General features: G+C 36.9%; 1 protein-coding gene across 5 annotated transcripts in view; it reads left to right on the top strand.

The window, feature by feature from the left end:
- The window catches only part of LOC100650834 (transcription factor collier), a 96,060-nt gene that overhangs the window by 19,695 nt on the left and 53,166 nt on the right, over positions 1 to 23,199 (top strand). For all 5 annotated transcript variants that reach the window (XR_002307877.2, XR_007227717.1, XM_012311228.3 and 2 more), the window contains exons 4-6: positions 3,141 to 3,196; positions 12,530 to 12,603; positions 13,146 to 13,214. Coding sequence is in view for 3 of the 5 variants with exons in the window: in XM_012311228.3 (XP_012166618.1) it covers positions 3,141 to 3,196; positions 12,530 to 12,603; positions 13,146 to 13,214 (199 nt within the window). In the remaining 2 variants the exon portion in view is untranslated. The remainder of the gene's footprint in view (positions 1 to 3,140; positions 3,197 to 12,529; positions 12,604 to 13,145; positions 13,215 to 23,199) is intronic.

Here is a 23,199-nt window from a genome sequence, read left to right on the forward strand (position 1 = left end):
ATGCCGATCGAAGGAATAAAATGGGTGGTGTCCGCTTCTTCAATGGCTTCTTGTACACATTGAAGTTGGTTGCCTAGTTATGCTAATACGAACGGATCTATCTGCCTCCTCTCAGCAGGACTTAGCACGCGATACCGCTTCTTACGTACCTTCTTCTCGATCTTTTGCCTTTATTGTCGTCGTCCGAGGCATGATCACGAGTCGCCGCAATGTCTGTGATAAATGTATACGTACATTCACGTGGCATGTCGCAGCGTCGCGCTGGTAATCGTGCATCCTTAAGATGCATCGACGTACTTGCATAAATGAATTCGCTCGTTCGTCGACTGATTTTATACCATCTTGTTTACATACCGAGCATCGAGAATGGAGACAATCTTCGTTATCCGATGAACTGGACGCATTTTGTACGATGCCGCGTTCCTTGCTGTCCGAGGAATCGAGACGACGCAAAAGTTTGGAGTAGGTACTTAACGACAGGTTCTAGAAAAAAAAAAGTTGAAGTATACATGTAAGCAAATTTGTTCGAAAGAAACTCCTCTGTATTCTTTGAAATGATAAACTAGAGTTCGATTAAAATATAATCGTTTATATTGATTTATAATTTAGTGCGTATTATTAAATATTATGTTTAATAGATGCTAGATAACGTCAATTAATTTCATTTAAACGTTTCATGCATTTAGTACAAATTGATAATAATCCTTTCAATCATTTATTAAAATATAGTATCAAATGAAGCATATAAATAAATAAGGAACACGTTTCTAGACTTATATCCACGATAATTGCACGTAGTTTGCTATAATGAATTAAATAAAACAAGACAACCTAAGCCAAATAACAAGTACTTAATAGTGCACTGCGTAAGAACAAAATTTAAAAAAAGTAGCTCGAATGATCTGAGACCCACTGCTCTTAATAATTTGACAAGAAACTAACGATAATGATAATAACAGAAACACGATTGTACGATGTCCGACTGTTAAATCGCGAGCGATTGTGCGGCCTGAAAAACAAGACACCACGAGAGCAGCTCATAACTGCAATAAATCGTAGAAACCGCTAGCATTCCGCTCTAATGACAGAAATCGTTTCATCCCTGCAAAACACGGCTAACAATTGATCGTCTTTGCTCGAGCGTTTTCCAATCAGCTCGCATAATCGACGTTCCATTGTGCGCTGGAAATCCTGACATTGCTACTCTCTCGCACCAGATAGAAACCGGCAAACAGGCGGAGCGTGCAAGTAACTTCCGGTAAAGCTGCGACGGTTTCTCGAGGTAATTTGTGAGCTAGTTTCGGCCGGAGTATCGTAATCCATGGTAACGTTATGCGGCGTGAGTCTGGCTCCCGTAGTAGCCGCCGGGTCTGGGAGTCTTATGTCGGGATTACTTGGCTTACCGGACACGCGAGGCCGGAAGCCACGAGGGTGTCTGTCCAAAATACACCCCGGGATTACCTGCCGTTCCCTCTGGAAGGTAGAAACTGTTTCGAAAACTTGCTACCCGCGGAATGTGTATATAAGCATCGGAGCTAGTTCGACTACCGATAACGGATAGCAATAACGCGGTATAATACACACGAAAGCTTGATCACGCGACAAAATTGCTTGTTCGAGGTAATAAACTGCGTGCACCCGGCCTACCAACTAGGTAATAACAAATTAAGCTATCGTTAATGGCTGTAATTTTGTATGATTAAAATGTCATTCGCGTAAATTTTAATGAGCACACGCTGTTTCTCATTATCTCGCTAAATAAATTTCCTGTTAAGTTAACGAATATTCTTGCTGATTATAGTTTTTGACATTTTTAAGGAAGTTACATAAAGAATCTGAAAGATTGGTTGCTGACCGATTGGAATCATCGTTTCATATTTTATATAAGATACACATGTATCTATCTTCTTAACCTTCCCCAATGAAGATGTTTGCTATATATCAATATTAGGATATATATTTCAATATAATATCGGACAATTAGAAAAAGCATCTAAACGTGTTTGATTCGAGAAGATTTTCGTTATGAGAAGAATTCGTGGCGTGTTTCGGAAAACTTAATCATCGAGCCATACTTAGAATACCAAAAATTTCGACCGAAACTTGACTATAATATGAAAACTAAACAGATGCTGTTCGGTATAACAAACAATATTATGAAAAATATAATTTTGCACTTTAATAGTAGCATAACATATTTCATATACGTACAAACGCTATCAATAATTTAATAAATTATTGTTCTAACGAAATGGTCGTTTTGTTATCTGCGAATATTTCACGATTAAACACGTCCGCATCGCGGAAGTTCAGCAAGTTTTGGCCGTGTGTTCCGCAATGTTTACCTGGCAGCCACTAAGTTCCGCGAAGCAGCGGGAACGACGATCCTGACGAAACTCTAAGGTCGCAAAAATAATTAACGCACTACACGTACAAGAATTTGCCTTGCCGCAATGGCTCGTTGCATAGCGATCCGCTCGTGGTGAGGTCGGTACTCGTTGGTACAAAGTACGGGCTGGGTCCATGCAAAAACAACGGAGATTGTGCATACGTCCCCGGGGATGCGATCAGGCCGCTTACCTCGTCGTCCACCTTAAATGCTCCTTAATATGTAAGTTTTTCTGGGACAGTCCCTTTCAGCGGCGCCGAACTTGTCAGAATTTGGACTCGTTTCCGTATTCGTCGTATTCCATGCACATCCGTCGCAAATGCCTGCGCGCAACGCTCTTAACTTAATGGACCTTCTTACCGAATCCATGAAAAACTCGCGGGGTAAATTGAATAAAGAGCAGCGTTGTCTTTATATTAAGCTTAAAAAAACTATTCGAAACTGTCTTCGGTTCCAAAAAGGGCATAACTATTTATCTTTTCAACTTGTAAGACCATTTACTACCCTCTGTCTTCTATATACATACACCTATTGCAATATGCATTGACATCGTCAACCAAACCAGCGTGTCATTGGTATTCAAGTGGATATTTGAGGGAAAACAAATTCGATTATTTTTTCATTATTTTCGAATATCGTCTATCGTTCGTTCCTTGTGTGTGTGTGGATCGTGTGCAGTATGCGTAGTATAAATTTTTGCACGTGTTTGGAGGTTTCTGGTTAATGTGAGATCTTCTGGCTCTTGTTGCAGGTGTCAGGCAGGTGCAGGACATCTACGTGAGGCTCATCGACTCTGCAACGAAACAGGTGAGAATGGATATGTTTTTTCGTCTGGATTTCGCACATTTCATTTCTTACATACAGTAAGTAATATAAGTAAGAAATATAAGTTTTATGTAAGATATTTACAAAGTACTGAGGATGAAGGAATGTTTATTTATGAAAAAGTATCACATTTCATTAAAAGTCTAAACCGACTCGTTTAAAATTATCTAAGTATCGTTGAAACAAAAAGCTTTCTGAAGTATTAGGTTACTGCTTCGACGACGAAAACGAAACTACATTCCATGTACACCAACCCAATTGTATAGCAAGCTTGTATAGCAAATATATCTTCAATATTATCTTCAAGTATCTGTATTTGCAAAATGAAATTACACCATCGAGACAACTTCTCGCAAAGAAACCAAATATTAAGATCAGATTTCGTCCATAAAATAATGTTGCACGTTGTTATTCGCGTTATAGTCATTTATGACAAACTGCTTAAACCGCTATCGGATTCCACAATTTTACTCTAATACCATTGCAATTGACGGCAGTGTTTCGGCAGGATCAATTCGTAAGTTGTCGCGAGTCTTTCCTCTCTGTTGGCGTTTCCGCGCTATGGAACTCCTACGAAATAGTCGCAGTGACGCGTTCCCGCCGCTGAGAGTATTATCATCTGAGCTACAAGCACTTAATTTTCCGGGGGGTTGATTCCTACCCCTCCAGGAAAGCAGCGACCGCCGCACGTCTGCCCCATCCTGTTATCTGCGCCACGTGGCGAACCCTGCGCATAGTCCGCGAACCACGTGTTGTGACCCTGTACACAGGGCCGTAGATCCTTGCGCAGTGATAGGGCGCAAAGAAGGATCATAACCTTCGAACAAACGCAAATACGAGGCCTGATCACCGAGCACGATAAGCCTTTGCGCGTTCGAGGGTGCTCTTTTGGCCACCAATGGCTTCCCGTGAATCGCGTTTCTCGCCTGCGACGTGTGCAACATCTAACAGCTGAATGGTAGGTCGAACGAGCAGATAGAGAAGTGTAAATAAATGCTTGGTAAACGTTTCTTAGCGATTTTGATCGACGTATCAACTTTGAGTAACACGAAGCTTACTATGTCACTTACATTGATTCGCGAAAATGTTTGCATCTCATAGAAATTTCTTGTAATTACATTGTGTGGGATATTTCGTATAAGATACCTGCAGGGATTGCAGAAATAAGAAGAGAGCCTGTAATATTTATTGCATTCATCGCAAGAGAAAAGGGATGGTATAGATTTGATATTCAAAAGTGCAAAAGTTTATCATTACCACGAATATGAATTTATAGGTCGTTTCAAAATGTGCTTTGAATTTGATTGATTTAGAGTTGAGTTTCGTTGGTTTATTCAAGTTGCTGGGAATCGAAGACATTTCGAAATTAGAAATCTAAATCGGGAAGAGAAAGAAAGAGAGAGAAAGTAGACTACATAGTGTAGTACAAAGCTGCTTGTCTATTGCTGGAAAGGTATAGCTACTTTCTTGAATTATTTTGTTTCGTGTTCGCGACCCTAGCTTCTAAGTATCTATAGGTACTTGCACCATTTTAGCAGATTAAATCATCTTGGGGTTGGTCGGTTACGAAGGTAAGAAGAGCAGTAGGGAGAAGAAAGAGGCGGCCGTGGACGAGGAAGGTTGGGGAAACAGAGCTGATGTTAGTTTTAGCTGATTAAATTACTAAGCCGCGGTGGCCTTGCGTCGGCAGAGACCGTTCTTCAATTCGCGATCCATTCCTTTTATTAATCGGATCCAAGTCGTCGTGAGGTTGAATATCTTTCAGGGACCAGGGACCGATCTGTGCGTTAAGCTACGTTTAAAAGAGTACGAAACGGTGTTTGCACAGAGTTTTTGAAAAAAGATGAACTTAATAGAAGATAGAATAGCAATGATTTATTTTCTATTTTCCAAAACGTATCAAATATATCTTTTATATTTCTAACGGTTTTTATAACGACAAAGTATAACATAGAATTAGTATAAAGAAACTTTTCATTATGACGATTTAACGATTTATGCAAGAAATTATACGAGATTAGTAATTTAACTTTCTAGGGAATAATTTTATTAAGGTTGGAAAAGATCGCTGTTCATTTTCCTGTAGGAAATAATAAGGATGTATGCATGTGGTAATTAATCGTTAAAATTAATTATTCATGAAAAGATTTCTATGTGCTCAGAAATATTTTAAATGATAATATTCGAGTTTAATATAATCTCTATAGTGAAACTCAAATTATTTATTATATTATTACAAAATAATATGTATCTTGACTTAATTTTGAAGCATCTAAATTGCTACCGTTGTTGATTATTTATCGAACTTAGGCTTACTAGAAATGTGAAAAATGTGAAAAATGTAAGTAGCCAGATACCTGCAGAGTTGGTAGAAACATTGGTAAAAGAATGAAACGAAATCTTGAACGGAGTAAACGCCTCGATAGTTCTCCGGAGCGATTGTCCACGAGGAAAAGAAAAGCGGAAGTGATAGATGCCGGGATACCCTTTCCGTCTCTATGGAGGAATCGTGCCAGTAAAGGGAGTAGAAAGTTGGATGGGGAGGTAGGATCGAAAACGAGAAAGCTGCAATTTATACATCAAAGCCTCGATTGAACGCGTCTCCTCCATTCTGCCAAAGCGAGAGGAAGACATACAGACACGAGAATCGATATATATATTTACTCTGTCCATGTATGGAGTTTCGCGAAACAACTCGTACGAAGTGTTTAGCAAATCTGGGTTGACGTGTTCTTACTGCGTACCGTGCCCTACAAAATTAACAAACGTCCAGAATTCTCTGGATTAAAGGTTTAAAAAGCAACAATGTTACGTAACATTTAGTTTGCATAAAGAGTACTATATTAGAAACCTGGAAATCATTACAACACTACGATTATTGGATACTCTTCGTTATTTACAATGCAAAACAGATACAGAAACATTTTCTTTCCATGACTCGTGTGAAGTACGTTCTATTTGTTTCTGAATTGATATTATTATACCGCAGAATGAAATATTTGTAAAACTTCGTCATCAAAAATATTCGTTTCAACTCTTCTTAAAACAATCTTGATTTAGGCATTAGTTGTGCTAATAATTTTTCTCATGAAACTTCATGGATTTGTCAAGTGTTGCCAAAAGATTTATATCTTTGCACTACACAGGCTGTTCCTCTTTTTAACTGCATATTATATTAAAGTATTCCTTATCTTTTATCTTACTAAAAAGAGTTCGTTACTAATAAGATTTCCTGCGATGTACTAATTGATAAAATAAAGCAGCTCAAAGCGTAACTCAAAGAGCCGTCCAAAGTTGAAAACAGTCAGTGAATTCTCTTGTCTATGAGAAGAAAAATTTGCTAGTTGAAGATCGAGTTATGGTTCACAAATTCCAATTCGGACTAGCTCGAGACCGAATCAAGTGGTCGGTTATAAATCCGCAATAATTGGCTACACCGAGCTGGCTGCTGAGCCCGTGGCGAAGCCCTCCTACCCTTAAGCTGTTCTTCAATTTCTTCGCTCCTGGCCAAGGTACGGGTATCTATATCTACTTTCGCTTGGCGAAGCGGGCAGAGAGTACGGGGGAGGCACTCTCGACGAGAAAGCAGCAGTAGAGGAAAAAAAAATATAGGATGTCGAGAACTGCTGTGCGTTTCTCGTTGAAATTTCCAGAAAAATACGAGCAGCTTCTAACAGAAAGAGAAGAGCAGCGTGCAGCCGCGGCTGAATGGCGCTAACAACGTACGTTTGTAAGCGCTTGAGAACGAACTTCCGGCCAGGAAAAGGGAACGAGAAAGGTGGGAGAACTGGAATGCGCTTTTTCGCAGGATTAAAAATGCTAAATTGTAATTAGTTCCGGGGATAAAAAAGCATTTACAGGACGCGGGTATGGAGGAAGCAGCGAACCGCGTACCATCGTTATTTTAAATGAATGAACAACAGGAAATTGTACCTAACCCTTTTAAGCTCCAACTTCCATCCGCCGCTGGAGATGATCAGTCGGAACTTTCCTTTTCTCTCCTTTTTTTTCTTTTTTATGAAATACTACCCGCGGGAATTCAGAAAAGAATCGAGAAAGGATTCTGTGGCACATCACGCTCGTACTCTGCTCTCTGTATATTCGCTTCTTTAAATCGATTATCGATATCGACCTAATATCTTCATCGTCGCGTCGTTAACAGCAAAGCTACCGATTTATTTAATATATACCTTAGAAAGAGTTGTACGTGGATGATTAGAATTACTATATAAATAAGTATTATGTAATTGTATAAAGAACATAGACGATGACATGTTAAGTCAGATTTTTTGTTTTGCAATTGTAAAATTAATATACGATTGACTGACAAGCTATTGAATTTTACAATTCCTTCTGAAACTGCTTTATTAAAACTGCCTTTTTATCGAATTTAGTTATGCGATTCTTTTAAAAATATTTACATCAAAAATATTGATTTCAAAAGTGTTGACTATTATATTCCAGATATTAGGTATGCTGTTAGTTTTTTCACGAAACTTCATTGTCCATGACTAAAAGGTCCATATCTTTGAATAAGCTATTTCTCTTTCTACTTATGTTACATCAAAATAAACTCTTATAATCACTGAATAACATTAAAGTCGTTAAAACAGTAAAACTGTACTTATTATATTTCTCCCCTGTACTCTTGTATCATGGTTTTGTCTTACGATGAAACATTAATATTTCTATTTCTTAGTAATTATAAGAAGAAAAAATTTGATACCAGTCGGAGTTTTGATTGTTTTGATAGTTCTAATGCCAAAAACATATGTTACTAAAGAGGAGAAAAAGACAAAAGAAATATAGTACTCGCGATAAAAGATTACAGGATAGTACATTTTTCTTATTTTTCTTCCGATTATTAAACATTACCAAGTCGAATCGATATCAGCTTCTAAACGTCGGATGGACGTATATAATACTGAAATATGAGTATTTAACTATAGATTAAGGAAATAATAAGTTTGAGATAAGTTAATCCTTGGCAGATAAGATGAGAAAGAGAGCAGAGCAGTCCCCTAACGATGAACATTCTTTTCAGGGGTGAAAGTAACATTGTATGCACGTTGTTCGGTGGTGTATACGTCAGGCGACAGGGGTTGCACAACCGATATAGAGGGGGAATCCCAGGGGACTTTTGGAATCGATTCAGGATGGAAATCATTACGGCAGATTTGAATGACTATCTTCGTATTTATCTGCGTCCTCCTCGACTCCTTTTCTTCCTCGTTCTATTGCCATTTTTGAGTACTCGTCGTGAATAACGTTATGGTTTTACTACCAAGTGCAAAAACTGTCGCTCCGATAGATAGCAATCATTCTTCCATATCATTTGCAATGGTTTATATATTTTTGTACTTTTATGCCAACAAATTAAAAAGTTAATATCATGATCGCTTTATTGGTAAACTTATATATTTTGGGATATTAGGCCAATTCCCTTATTCTCGTATAACTATATTTTTGCATAGTTCCTTCATCTTGTTGCAATTAAACTTTTCACAGATGTATAAATATAGATTAGAATAATAGGATAAACGAAAGCAATCTTAAAATACAGATACGTAATACTTACTACACATATCTAAGTATTTTCATATAATTTAAGATACAGCACAACATACCTAAAACGTTAGATTAATTACTTCGTTAAAAAGATATAGCAACGAAAAAGAATAATTTACTTTCACTTTAATGAAACAGGCGCGTAGGTGAACGTACACTGTCATAAATTTAAAAATCGTTAGTACTGGCGTGTTATCGCTATTAGTCCTTCGTAAGTAATTCCCGTGGGAATTGGATGGCAGTGGGGAGGCCCAAACGTTTCTACTGGGACCAGGAGGGAACGGAAGAAAGGCCTCCGAGGGACTGATGCTGATTGGTCGCACCCCTAGGACGACTCATTTGACAGTATTACTTGCAAACTCTCTCGACTTGAGCCAGCCATCCCTTAAGATATCTGACGATATATAGTGGCTCACGAAAATATTTCAGCGCTTACAGAAATATTTTTCGAATATATTATTTGTATTATACAAAACATTTTGAAATTTCATGATTATATTAGCAAAATTTGAAACAAACTTGAATATGTATAAAAAGATTATAAGATATTTATTGCAAGCATATAAGTACTTTGCTAAAATCATAGAAATGTTTGAACAAGCAGATATTTAGTGGGACGAACTTTGACATTTATTATGTATGTATTATTCATGCTGTAAATCTACTAAATTTTGACTAAGTGTACGTTTGCAATAAATATCTTGCTATAAATCGAATACTAAAAAGAATGTAATGTTAACAATATTTCCTTTGGAATTGCGCGATTGTAAAGTCAGTAATATCCAATCAATTGCTTCTAGTCTAATTGGATTTCAATCTAATTTAGAGACGATATTAACTGACATGAAATGACACTATCAAAATTCGATCGACTGACGGAATTAACCAATAAATTTCGTACATAGCGACGCGATTATTGCATATCTATAACGAAGAAATATTAACGTGTGGCGATAAGCGATCAAAATGACTAATCTAGAAAAGACATTTGAGAGAAGGATCAGTGAGTATCGAATATTTTGATTTCCATATTTTGAAAAATTATTAGATATTCATTCTTGACACTTCGTCTTGTACGAATATCATAACGTTGCCACAAATAATATTTGTAAAGTAAAAGATTGTAAAAAGAGTTTTATCGCCTTGTTCTTGCACGAAGTAGTTTTTTGAAGAACAAAAACATAACTATTGATCGATTTCGATACGTGCGTGATCGATAATTGATATCGTCGACCCGTACAGCGATAAGAACAAACAAGAACTTAGTAGTTCATGAGAACAAGCAACGCGGTAAAAACTAATTGCTCGAAATTGTCTGTAAGTGGAATAGATACGTAAAATCAACAACACGTATCGTACCTGGCAACGGTTACTGAGCAAATAATATCGCATGTCGTATCAGAAGGTGTACAAGATCTACCCAATGATCATTACGTGTATAAACAATGATTATTACACGTGAATGACATGTGCATGCCCAAGATTGGATAAGCGTTAGGTATCCATTCTTTTTAAATATCGGAATATTTATAATTATGAATTGATAGCCGTTTGTTAAAATAGTATTAATTTTCATATCACAGTATAGAAAAATATGTGGATAAATAAGCATCCTCGTAAATTCAGATAACTATATTCTGAGAAATCTTATTTCTATTTCTTTTTCCATAATAAAGGTTGCAAAATACATTTTTTATTTCTCATAAGTCAATGTATTTTTATAAAGTCAATCGGGTGAACTCTATTTTTAAAAAATTTATTGTTTCCATCGCCAAAATACATGATCAGTGTTTAATTCTCCAAAAACTAAACTATATAACGAACTGAAATATTATCTATATCTATATTTTATATTAAAAATATTTTACATTCACGTTCACTTAGATATATTATTACCAATGTAGCATTTATTTCTAATTAGTATAGTAACGGCAATAAACTGCATGACGACGAAATATGTTTAAAAATCGGATATGTTGATTGAGATCATACTATAAATCATACTATACATAAAGTTTTAACTGCACATAAGAGAGCTATAATTTTCTGTTTAAATATGAAAATAAAAGTTTTAAAAGTGGAAAGATATTGTCACGGCTGAGTAATTAAGAATTTTCCACTGCATGGACTAACTAACGAGTATCGATTACAAGCTTTCTATTTCAAACTTTTCTATACTTGCGTCACTCTTCTAGCAAACCAATTATGTCGATTAAAAGGAATTGTATTTTAACACAATATTAACCGAAGGTTTAGGAAAATAGTTACTCCGTTAAGTAACTAATTACAACTAATAACCCTATGTGTTTTAGAACCGGAGTTAATGCGTACAAGGTAGATACTCGTATTAATTATTCACGACACAAATAAGATCGCATGCTGTTCAACGATTAGGAGTCGAAACGGCCGAAGGGCACGAAACGTTTTATGCGCCTCCTTTCGTTTTCCTCTTCGAAGGAATACTACTTTTCCTCTTTCACTTCTCGATCCACTTTCCTCTTTCTTCCGTGTTTATTTTTGCCCTTCTATTTCCCTGGCTGACGTTTCCACTTCGGCGGGGGATTCTCCTCTGATTTACCTTCCGCCGCGTATACAACCATCGCGGTTCGTTTACGTTGCAATTCGGTTATTTTGTTCGTATAAATATTTGATGCCGTTCTGAAAGTCACACCTAACTGCCGAGGCGAAATGTATTTGATATCGTTACGGGGATCCTTCGCTATTCAACCGCTTTCGCAGTCCGAGACCACTGACGCCAACATAACCAATTCCCTAGAACGTTATATTTCAAAGTATTTACATTTTATCGCTTCTTCGCCAACTCCAGCAATTTAGGTCGTTACACGCAATACGAAGCAACTTCTGCATAAATTACGCGTACCGGCGATACGATTAACGTGTCTGACGCGTAGAAATACAAATGTCCGAGAGTTGACTTCCCTTCGAATTTGTAACGAAGTGGGAAATTTGCTTTCACGCGGTTGTGCATTGACAAGATACATAGTAATTCGCCTACATTCCGTGGTTTATTCGCGTTACGTTTGCTATTGCTGTATATTGAATCTTGTAATCATAGTTCTATATTCTAATTAATAGAATCAAGCGAATATTATTTAAATGATTAATTAATTCATTGACAAAATTTCATTTAAATACAAATGAAAAATAACAATTTTCACATTAACCTCATCCTAATTCATAGTGCTTGTTTGTATATTGTGTTTATTTTACTCATCTTACACAGGATACTTCGATACCTTCAAAATATTACTTACTGTTTGAGGGATTTCACCAAGATCAAAAATGTATTATCTAACCATGCTTGATTATTCTGCGGTTAATTCGCGACTCATCCCCAACTGTAAGTGTATGAATACAGGATAACGACTTGTTATCATTAAATAAAAATCAATCAGAAGGTCGTGAAGGAAGCTTAACGGATTTGCTTAAGCCGACCATGGCTTAGCGATTTCTAGGGGAAATGGTCCCTTCCCGACTTGCGTCCCTACTGATAGTTTTCTAACATGTTTTATTTTTTGTATAGGTTTCCATTTATACGTATAATATAGACATTCAAGTACATGCCAGAATTCTAATAAATGCCTAACAACACATATTATAATGCTATTTTAATACTAAATTAGACATTAACAAACAATCATTTAAACTTGTATTGTGAAATACACCATTTATGTATATATATACCATTGTAATTACCGTTCTGAAATAATTTTCATTTTGTTTCAGGCTATCATGTATGAGGGACAAGATAAAAATCCTGAAATGTGTAGGGTTCTTCTTACTCACGAGGTGATGTGCAGGTGAGTTTTTTCTAATAATAGTTATCAACGTTTAACAATCATCTCAAATAACAGTGTGCATTTAAAGATGAAGGTAACGTTGATCGTATACCTGAAATATGCAAATATTTTAACTTTAATTTGTTTGACACGGCGATGATAGTTTTACAGAGAGTTTCTGTTAAAGATACGCCTTTTCATCCTTTAGTGGCAATTCTAACTGTATGCAAACACGTACGGCCGAAGAGCAAAGAATCTACTCTTCATGCATGCAGCCACCCTTGCGGTGGCAAACCATAAACGTAACGAGACACACGGGGGTGCAATCATTCTTTGGGGGTGGCTGACTCATTGACCCATGGGACTTCGGCCTGACTACTCTCCACCCCCAAACTTACAAAATCCCAAGGGTTTATATAGTTTTTAGACGACCTCGAAATTTCTGACCCTCTGGACCCACCGAATTGAGTCGAAGAAAGAATGCATCCCCTACGGATAAATAAAGAAATATTTGGAAATTGCGACATACTAGTCTCTGATCCACCTGATTCTGTTTGTTGTAGTCGATGTTGCGATAAGAAGAGTTGCGGAAACCGAAACGAAACACCAAGCGATCCTGTTATCATCGATCGGTGAGTGGATAATATCGTTTTGGATAATATCGAATCGTATCGTTTTCGTGAAGTTTTATTAATTCTGATGCGATCCATCAACTTTTATATCCGTTAATATCGTTTTAGTAATCAACAGGATTTTTATTATTTTATACGCATATAGAATACGAAACTATGGATATTAAGAATAATTCTTTTATAATTTGTAATTTTCATAAAATTAAGAAGTTTGTTAAGAATAAAAAGTAGAATTGAACCTAGAATGATGACAGAACGCAATAGAGTTAACACTCGAAGCCACCGTGTCTAGAATACTCGCCTTTATTATCTTACTTACATTAGTACTATCGATCTTTCAACTGGAAGAAACACTTATTACATGAGTAGTATTTTTCATTCATACGGCAGTATCTTTTTAGTATTGAATAAAAACACCCTGTGTTTTTAAGGGGCTTTCTGATAGACCATAAGAAAAATTGATGAATTAGCTCAGTCCGTTTCTAGTCTTCATAAAATGATGTTCTTCATTTATTATTACAAAAAGTTCGTTATACTTTTTTCGAGCCACGAAAACATATTGCGACAGAAAGTAAAGTAACTAGTTATGAAACTAAAGAGATTATCATCACTTTATGGTATGCTTTTATGATACTTTTAAAATTTGAAGTACCTGACTAAATCCAGACTCTCAGAATCTTGATTAACACCACGATGATTTTCAGTTCTCAAATTATTAATCCATCATTAATTCGTATACTTTGATCAAATTCAGACACGATTACCACGAATCGATCAAAGTGTCTGGATTCTTATGAATGGTAGTGTATACATATACAGTCGAATTTCATAGAAACGTCAACGACTCTGATATCAGTTTGCCACCCTTGCTATCATGCTTCTCAACGATCTGCGAAATAAGGGGCCAGATAACTCCTTCTCGAAGGTACCCACTTGCAAGATAGCGTCGCATAGACTAGAAACCCGTGATATTTAGGCTTGCAAAATACGTTTCCTACGAGGTGTGGTGAGACTGCAAGGTACAAGAGCACTCGAATACTCAGGCGTACTTATACCTCCTCCACGTTCTACATGGTGTTGCTTGTCCTTGGAAATACAGAGACACTCTTTCTCTCCCTTTCTCGCCCCTTCTCTCGCTCAACAGTCTCCCCCCTCCTCTCTCTCTTTCTCTCTCTTCCTTACAAGCTGGCTAACATGGTAGCAGTAGGGTGAGCCTGGTATCTGAATAGGCTATAGAGTGTCCTGAGATAGGAACGGTAGGAAGGAAGAGGTTTCCCGCGGGACCAAGGCCGAGATAGTCTTCAGGAGGACATCTTGTGCTCAGGGATGCTCAACCTACGGTTTTCGATACAACGTCGCCTCGGAGCTTTCATCCTTATTCGGAGGATATGTGATACACGTAGGTGACAGGCAAAGCCTACCGGGCTTGCACGTAACTATTTTTCTGCAGCTTGCAGTGTTTTCGAATCCTTCCCCGCCTGGATTTAAGTGCAATGATCTGCCATAGGTGTTGTTTATAGATCTTGGGGAAATGGATTTTATACTTATTCGCGCATTTCGAGAAACTGGTATCAAAGTGTTTTATCTGATATTGGGAATTTCGAGGAAAAAGTGATCCCTCTTCGCAACAACAGATTGATACTGATACAAGGTTTGTCAATATATTGGTAGTAAAATAAGTGAATGTTACTATGAATAACCGAGACAATGGTTCCAATTCTCTTACCGTTATTTAATATTAACAAAAAAGGTTACGATTATTAAGAATACGTAATGAATGTTCTCTAAGATGTATATTATTATTTAATGAAAAACATTTTCTATCATTATCTATAACCATGATTCTAAATACCGTTAAATTTATCAATAGTCTTGAGATCTTTTTAATAATTTGGCAAGTTTCACTTCGTGTTTAATTAAAACTGGTAGGATGACTATGTTACTGTGTTAGTTGTATCACAATAAATTTCCAATGGAACAAGACTTGTCTGACGAAAGCATTAGAAAAATTAATCTCGAAAATGTTGCTTCGATACACAGCACGCACGCACCTAAGTAACATCGTATAAACCGCGATATAATGTAAATGCACAACCACGTTGCGGTCGCGTGTCACATCGAGCGCCACCCTAAACTATGTCTCTTACCTTGGCTTGTGGTAGATCGTGCCTGGCGTAGAGTACCTAAATGTACGAACTATAGAATTAGAAGATTCATTTAGCATGCGCATTATGTTTATCATGTATTTACCATAGACAGTATTCGTGATATTTACGAAAAGATTTCTAGCTACCATCTAAAATCAATGCGTTTAAGTGTAAGATTAATATCATTTCTCGAATTTCTTCAAATCATAGTACAATAATGTCGTAAATATTTGATTACAAGAAATTATTAATTAATATAAATTATACTACATGTGTCTTATTCGTCACAGATTTTAATTCCAACGATTTGATGGGAATGTTTTGAAGTACAGATAGTTGTTAATATGTAGTTTTTACATTAGCAGTTAATACATCTGTTATTTAGATATTTCAGTGCTATCAAATAGTTTTAATTTTAGAAAGTACGGAATTTATTGTTCGGAAGAAATCATTTATATTTCATATATAAAGATATATAAAGAATAGACTGCAAATATTACACTCAATATGAGTAAACAATATTTCGTATACATTTTATAGAAGATAAATTCGCCAGGAATTGAACCAGTATGATGGTTTTCCGTATTTGTTGGTATTAAAATTAGTTTCTCTCTCACACAGAGTTGCTGTATGTAGTAGAAAATATGTGTATATACGTTGGTAGGCTAATAGATTTTCGGTCTCGAACAAAACCGCAATGGAGAGCGCGAGGGCCCGATCGAGAGAAGGAGCGAAGGGTATCAATGCCACTTTGATTGAGGCGGCCCTGGCCGATTGTGACATGCTCACTCAGCTGTGCAGAAAGTACAACGCAGCCCCCATCAATCGTGTATATCTCACTAAAAAAAAAGTACAAAAAACAAAAGCGATTCCTATATCGAAGCGTGGCCATTTTTTCACCCCATCACTTTCCCTTACGGAGCGTTGAAGGGAACAGTCGATCAGAGACCAAGAAAACCAAGACCAATTGTAATACTTCGTCAAATAACTCAAGTGTACATAAGTCCAGAATAATTTCTCTCTCGAAAAAATTCACGGAAGGTTGTACATTTTTTTCTCCTCGCGTTATATTTTTTGCCACATGTTTATTGACTTCTCAATTATTCTCAACCGCAAATAAATTTAATATGAAAAATTTATCTTCGTTGTGATTTTGATCCGTACACACGTATATCGATTCAGCATAATATTGTATATAATTTATATTTGAATTAAAATTTTAAGATAAACCAAACCTTAGATGGCTGAAATAACTCTATCTCGCTGTAAGTTTCGCTGGAAAAGTAACAAGTATAGATCAGTCGATCGATGAATACAACGCATCGATCAGTAACATGAAGAGGAGATGCACCGCGAGAATAGTCCTAGAGAAGCTGGTATTACGCCGGACTCGGAAACCAATTAACATGCATAATTAAAATGGCATTGTCGTGGCCGTACAGAGCCAGGGGCTTTCCCGTCGACTGACGAATCCCCGGGGACCAACGCCGTTCCATAATTACGAAAATCCTCTCCCCCATCCGCGACCAGTTCCTGGATTCACCGTGATGCCTCTCGTCCCTATATCACTCTTTCTCGAATTGCAATCGGCATAGCCTGGCGACCCCCTCGAAAAACAAGGGACAGCGTGAAAAAATCGGGCATCGGGTCGTCGCGACTCGGACCAGAACTGCCAGAGCCAATAACGACCGAACGGGCCATTCGTTGGCCCGATTGGTTAACTTTATTTCGCTCGGCGGGCAAGCCCTTAATTTCGGGACATCGATCATAGCCCTCCAGTTCGTACTGCAACCGTTTCCTCTCTGTGCTCGTTCGAGGCTCGCGCGACCCTCAGCGCGCCGTGACGCTCTATACCCTCCGTCAATTTGACGGATTCCATTTCGGGTGGCGCGCGACGACGATCGTTTCGTTTTCCTGGACGTATGGTCCCTTCGAGGGGACGACACGGTTGAATTTTTCACGGGGAAAATGCCACCCTGCCCGATTAATACCGCGATGAACGCTACTACGATCGTGAACAGGAAGATATATGTATATTTTGAAATTGTTCGAAAGGCCAAATATGTGGCGAGGAAATTTGGCATTACGGACGTGGTGAGCGTAATAGATGAGTCTTGACAAATGTCAAAACACTGAGAACCGAGGAAACATAAGTACAGCAGAACTTTGATTATTAAAATATCAAATAATGGAAAATTAGATGCAATAAAAATTGAAATGCAAAAATAGAAAGTGAAGTGTTACATTTTTGGCCAAAAATTTTATTATCTCTTTATCTTATGTAGTAATATTTGTTCTAATACACCGCCCATTTCTTTGCATCTTCCAAATTATGTCCTAATAAAGATGAAAATAAACCTAACTAGGATTTCACTTTCAAACACATTGTTTGTTCGTGACGTATACAACAGTAATAGTGAAAGTGATAAACGCTAGACAAAATATCAGCGTTCATTTGTTAGAAACAAAATAAGAAGGAACATCAGATAGATATATGAAAAAGATGCTATAAAAACGATCATTTAGATATACGAAGCTTTAAGCTGGTCCCTTGTCGATGGCGATATTGTGATTTTCAATGGCACGTCTATCATCCACATAAATACCGGCTCGCGATATTCCCTTCGTCGAGTCCAAACGCGTAACAATCAATCGTTACCTTAATTGATTGCGATTGGTCGAGGATGCTCGAGCGATTTGACTGACGTCACAATGACACACGGATTGTCAATCAGTCGCGCTTGTGGCGTTAATGCATGCAGATTTGACCGAATCGTGCTACGTTGTCTCGCACCCTTGCCGCGAATCTCCATCAGTATGGACTCGATATCAAGGGCAGTCAGAGAATTTCTGGCGCAAGCATTATTGCAGAATGCTGAAAACTCTTTCAACGTTGGAACCGAGGTTCCGATATTAATACGAAAACATAGACATAAATATTTATCGTTCCCTTTCATTTTTACTCGTGATACATTATTTTCTAGTTCTCGCGTTTTAAACAGTGATAAATAATAATTTAATTTACATTTCTCTGATTGTATTCGTCAAAGTATGAATTTGCACGAACATCCATATTTTACATACTGGTAATGGAATGGAACGACAGAACTATTTTAAAAACAATAAAAGAAAGATCATGCGTATTCATTAGGGGCTATAAATTGCCGTAAAAGATAGAAACAAGTAATTAATATGACAATCGTATTAAGGAACACGGTTTGTACATGTCAGACGTCGTAAAAAAACCGAAAACGTTTTGACGTCCTGTTAAAAGCTAATCAGGTGAAAGTGCGTGCAATCAGCGACACATGTTAGACCACGCAGCATTAATGCTGTTCCACCTAACGAGTAAGTACCGCGTGTGTGCTGTGCACCGCTACTTTGGATGGAAATGATGAAAACTATCAACCGAGATAGGGACGATAATGACGGGTCTCTGGTTGCCTGCTCGTAGATGACACACATCGATAAGGAAAACTTATTAAGCGAACGACGTACGCGATGCATACTGAAATGGGCTTGCTATTCATTGGTCGAATCAAACGATCCAGTGGGAAATCTCACTCACCCACTATTTCTGCCGAACAACGCCCCTTGTTTCTTTCAATTTTTACACGGGTGCCATTGGTTGTGCTAATTAAGATGTAGAAACACGAGTTTTATCAGCGAATCTGTTCCACGAGCCACGGAATCGGCATAAATATCGTAAAACGAGGGATCCCTCCTGCTTGTTTCAAGGATTAGAAATGTGCATCAATTTTATAATACGCAAAATATGAAAAATTGCATGATACATTATGATACGTAAAATATAAAAAAATTACGTTGTGTTCCTTTGAAAATTGGATATAATATTTTACGAATGTTATAGGCAAAAATTAAATTCCAAATAAAGGAATTGAGAAATGCGTTTAAAAGATTATTGTATGTGTAACAAAAAAATAAAAGTAATGTTAAATTAAGAATTGGTAATAGAATAATATCGAAGCTTGTTTTCTGTCAGTATTTTGAGATATATTTTAAAGATCATAACGATTTTTTTTATATTTCTATAATAACTATTAGGTCGCCCGGAGAGTTCGTTCCGATTTACATTTCGAATCGATATCCATTCATTGAATTATATAAGTGCCATTTTGTTCCATAACCTTTCTCCATCTTTCACGTAACTTGAATATTCCATCCTTCCAGAACCTCTCAAGTTCTTCGACGAAAAACTTTTCAATATGATCTTTCATGTGAACCAAATTCCTTAAAAATCGGAATGAAGCCAATATTTCTCAAATGCTTAAAATATATGTTATAATTTAAATATTAAACACTAAAACATTATAGATACCAAGTGTATTAAATAGAAGCGTAGAATCTTCCAATTGAGCAATATTGTTAGAATTTGTATTTCTATACATAGCTGTCGGAAGGTAAAACAAATCGAGTTACATTATTCAGCATTTTTCAAGTTGACTGCTTCTAAAAGTACTATTTTCTGACGTGACTATTAAAGAAATCAAAACACACTCAGTGATGGTACTCGTTCTCATACGCGAAGCATATGGGACCCTATTGTAGGGGTATCACACCCTTCATTCTGGATATGCCCCTAAAATAAATGGATAAAAGTGCGCGTGCACGCTCCTCTATAGAAACAAGATCGACCGATCGCTCGGCCGGGAAATCGTCGGATAAATAACGGTATATTTACACGGCTAATTATTTTTTGGTTTTACCAACCAGAAAATTGCAGCCGATAATCGTTGCGCACGAGGAATCAAATGAATTGATCAAAGTAACCATAAATAGCAAATAATTTATCGATATAAGGTGAAAAAATTTGATTTGCGAACCGGGAATCATTTTCTGCATATTCATAGACAGTGAAAAAATAATTTATCAAAATCCCTTTTTTTAAATACGGAATGTCCGTATTAAATTAATATCTGAAATTTGATTCCGATTGAAGTACGTCTATAGGTAAATACACAACAGTTTGAGTCATCATTTTACAGATATCGAAATTTTTAAGAAATATAAACTTCCGAAGTTTCCAATTTTTCTTCCTTTCTAGAAAAATTACTAAAATATGGTATTAGATATTTGAACTTCATTTTTTTTTTATGGTAAAGGATTGTGTTCCTTAATAAATGTTTTATTTAATTCGTAAAGCGATTTCTATTCAGAATATTTTTATTTTCCAAATTTCGTTCCCTGTTCAAAGATCCAAATATTAGAAACGATATTTTAATGCAATCCTTTTTCTTTAAATACATCTTTTTCAACGTTCTAAAGTTTTGCTCGAAACATACTCGTCGTTGTTTAATTAAAACTTTATGCAATTGACTTACAATTCTATCGATGTCGGTACCATCGCTTCTTCTTCGATGTAAAATTTAGAAATTCCGAGAGATTCCCGTTTCGGTATTTACAAGATAAAAGGAATCACAGGTATTATGGGCCAAAGATGGACTGGCTACCTCGTAAATTCGTCCAATTAGTCGAATCACCAAAAAATTTACGGAATATACCTTGTTTCTGTCGACAAGTATGCGGGATCCTTCTGGCAAGTCTGAAGAGGAGAAAGGCACCTAAAACACACGCTTCACTCGCGAAATACGACTGGAATCTATATTGGATATTATCGATATCTCGATCTATTCAGCCTGCTAATGGAAAACTTATGCTAAACTAACTCCTGTCAATCCATTATGTATCAGTGGAATCGGTTTTCGAATTGCTTATGCGAATCATTTAATGCATCTTGTCATACAACTTCAGTAGAAATATACATTTTCACCCTACGTTTCTCAAGATTTCAGCAATATCACGATTAATCATTGTATGAGCGAATTGAAGTCGAGTTTCAGCACGTTAAGTGAAAAATTATTGTTCTTCGCTTGATACACGTGAAACATGGTTTTTAACAAACTTAACTAGCGACGACGTTAATCCGTTGAGGACCAAGTAGTAAGAAAACTCGGAAAAGTTGCGTAAATATATAATTGAAAAACATAATTTACATACTGCTTTGTCAAAGTATAAAAGGTATGTTAGGATAGTACAAGATAGCGAATATAATGGAAATTCAGTGCATAAAACAAAGATGCAAAAAGAATTTTCATGATTAATAAAAAATTAGTTACTGATAATGTCACAAAATGTTTCAATTTCCGTAAAATTGTCTAGACTCTCGGAAAAAATGAAAATATTAAGGAAATCCCTCGAATTTTCTTTCATACTCACAATATTAAAAAGCTGTATTCAATAACATAAACCGGTAAAAAGAAATTGCACAAATATCTACAATTTAATACTAAATAATCCATCACTATATTCTTCAAGTATTCCAAATTTCAATATAAAATAATACGATATTTAAAGACGTCTGATATCAGTCGGCCATAGGAATACTAGAATCGAGAGAATCGCATGGTTTCCGTTGGAAAACTCGCAACTTCTCAAAAGTCTTGACACAAGTGGACGCTGATTGGCTCACCGTCTGTACGAAAAGTGGCGAGCATATCCTGGGCCGTGACTACAGAGGAGCCTAGACAGATACCAAAACGTACCCAAGAGTGTCGTAGAGCCCGTGGAATCTTAGTCGTATCCGAGACTTCGGCTCGATTTCCTTACGGTTATTCTACCTACCGAGAATTACCTCGATACGGTATCCTTATTTTCGAAGAATATCTTAACAGCTTCCCGCACAGCGCTTGTTTCTTATTCCCTCTCCACGTTGTCGAAGAAAGGGGTAGAAAGAGGAAGAGAACAGTCCTTCTTGCATAACCCTCTTTCCGTCGTTCTGGCTTTCTCTCTTCGTTCACGTTTTTGGTCCCTATTGCTCCTAAAGAGAAGAAGCCAATAGGGAGAACCGATCAGCTTAATGCATATTGATGCGCGCCGAGCTAAGTGAGTGAAAAATCGCCATCGATCTACCTTCCGAGAAACCAGAGGTATTCTCTTTTTCTTCCTGTCGCTCGCCAGTTTTCTTCCCGCCATCGTTGCCAAAACCGAAGAAATTTCCAGATTTTCTTTTAGATCCGATGCGATCTAACATTTTACTTTGACCGTGATTTGTTTCGATATCATTTTCATAAATTATTCCAAATTACATTCAATGTATAAAAGTAGTAAGAAAGGAATTGTTTCAAATTATTCACGTCCAAATTCGTTTGGTTGTTCCATTGTTCAAATTTCCCTCATTAGTTGTAAACGGAGGAGTATTGTAATTATTGGGAGATCAATAGAGAAGTTTGTAATCATTTTCTTCAAACAAAAATAAGTATGGTAGTCAAACATTCTTTGCAATAATAATGAAGATTGATTACTAAAATACTAACATTAGTCATTAAGCGATGTTAAAACAAAAACAGATGAACAAACAATATTTATCAGGTTCTTCTCTTCATATTTAAACACCCCATCGATATCAATTTTTACGAGAATAAAGGAATCTGTATTAAAAGAGTTATATCCATAATTCCACTGCTTCTTCTTACAAAATTAGGGAAAAATGACATCCCATATTAACACCCCTTGAGTTTGTACCCTATGTTAACAACAGTACTTGTCTTTCAATCAGGGTTAGTCAGGGATCAAGCAACCAATTACTCAGAAAACGATTCGGGGCTCTCTAGTTTATTGATAGGTGAAATCATTCGAGAAAGCATGTAGTGGCGCGATGCTTGCAGGATCATTTTCAACGTTCTAGTGCATATAGACGTTCTGACGGGACCCTTGGCATTTTGTAGCGTTATATGCTGCCGCTGGCGTTGCTTCTGCCATCCTCGTTGGGGTCTCGGCCCGCAGAACAGATGCCAACCGTCACGGCTCGCCGATGCCTG

Source organism: Bombus terrestris, chromosome 1 (assembly GCF_910591885.1).
Source record: "Bombus terrestris chromosome 1, iyBomTerr1.2, whole genome shotgun sequence".
NCBI classification, from domain to species: domain Eukaryota; kingdom Metazoa; phylum Arthropoda; class Insecta; order Hymenoptera; family Apidae; genus Bombus; species Bombus terrestris.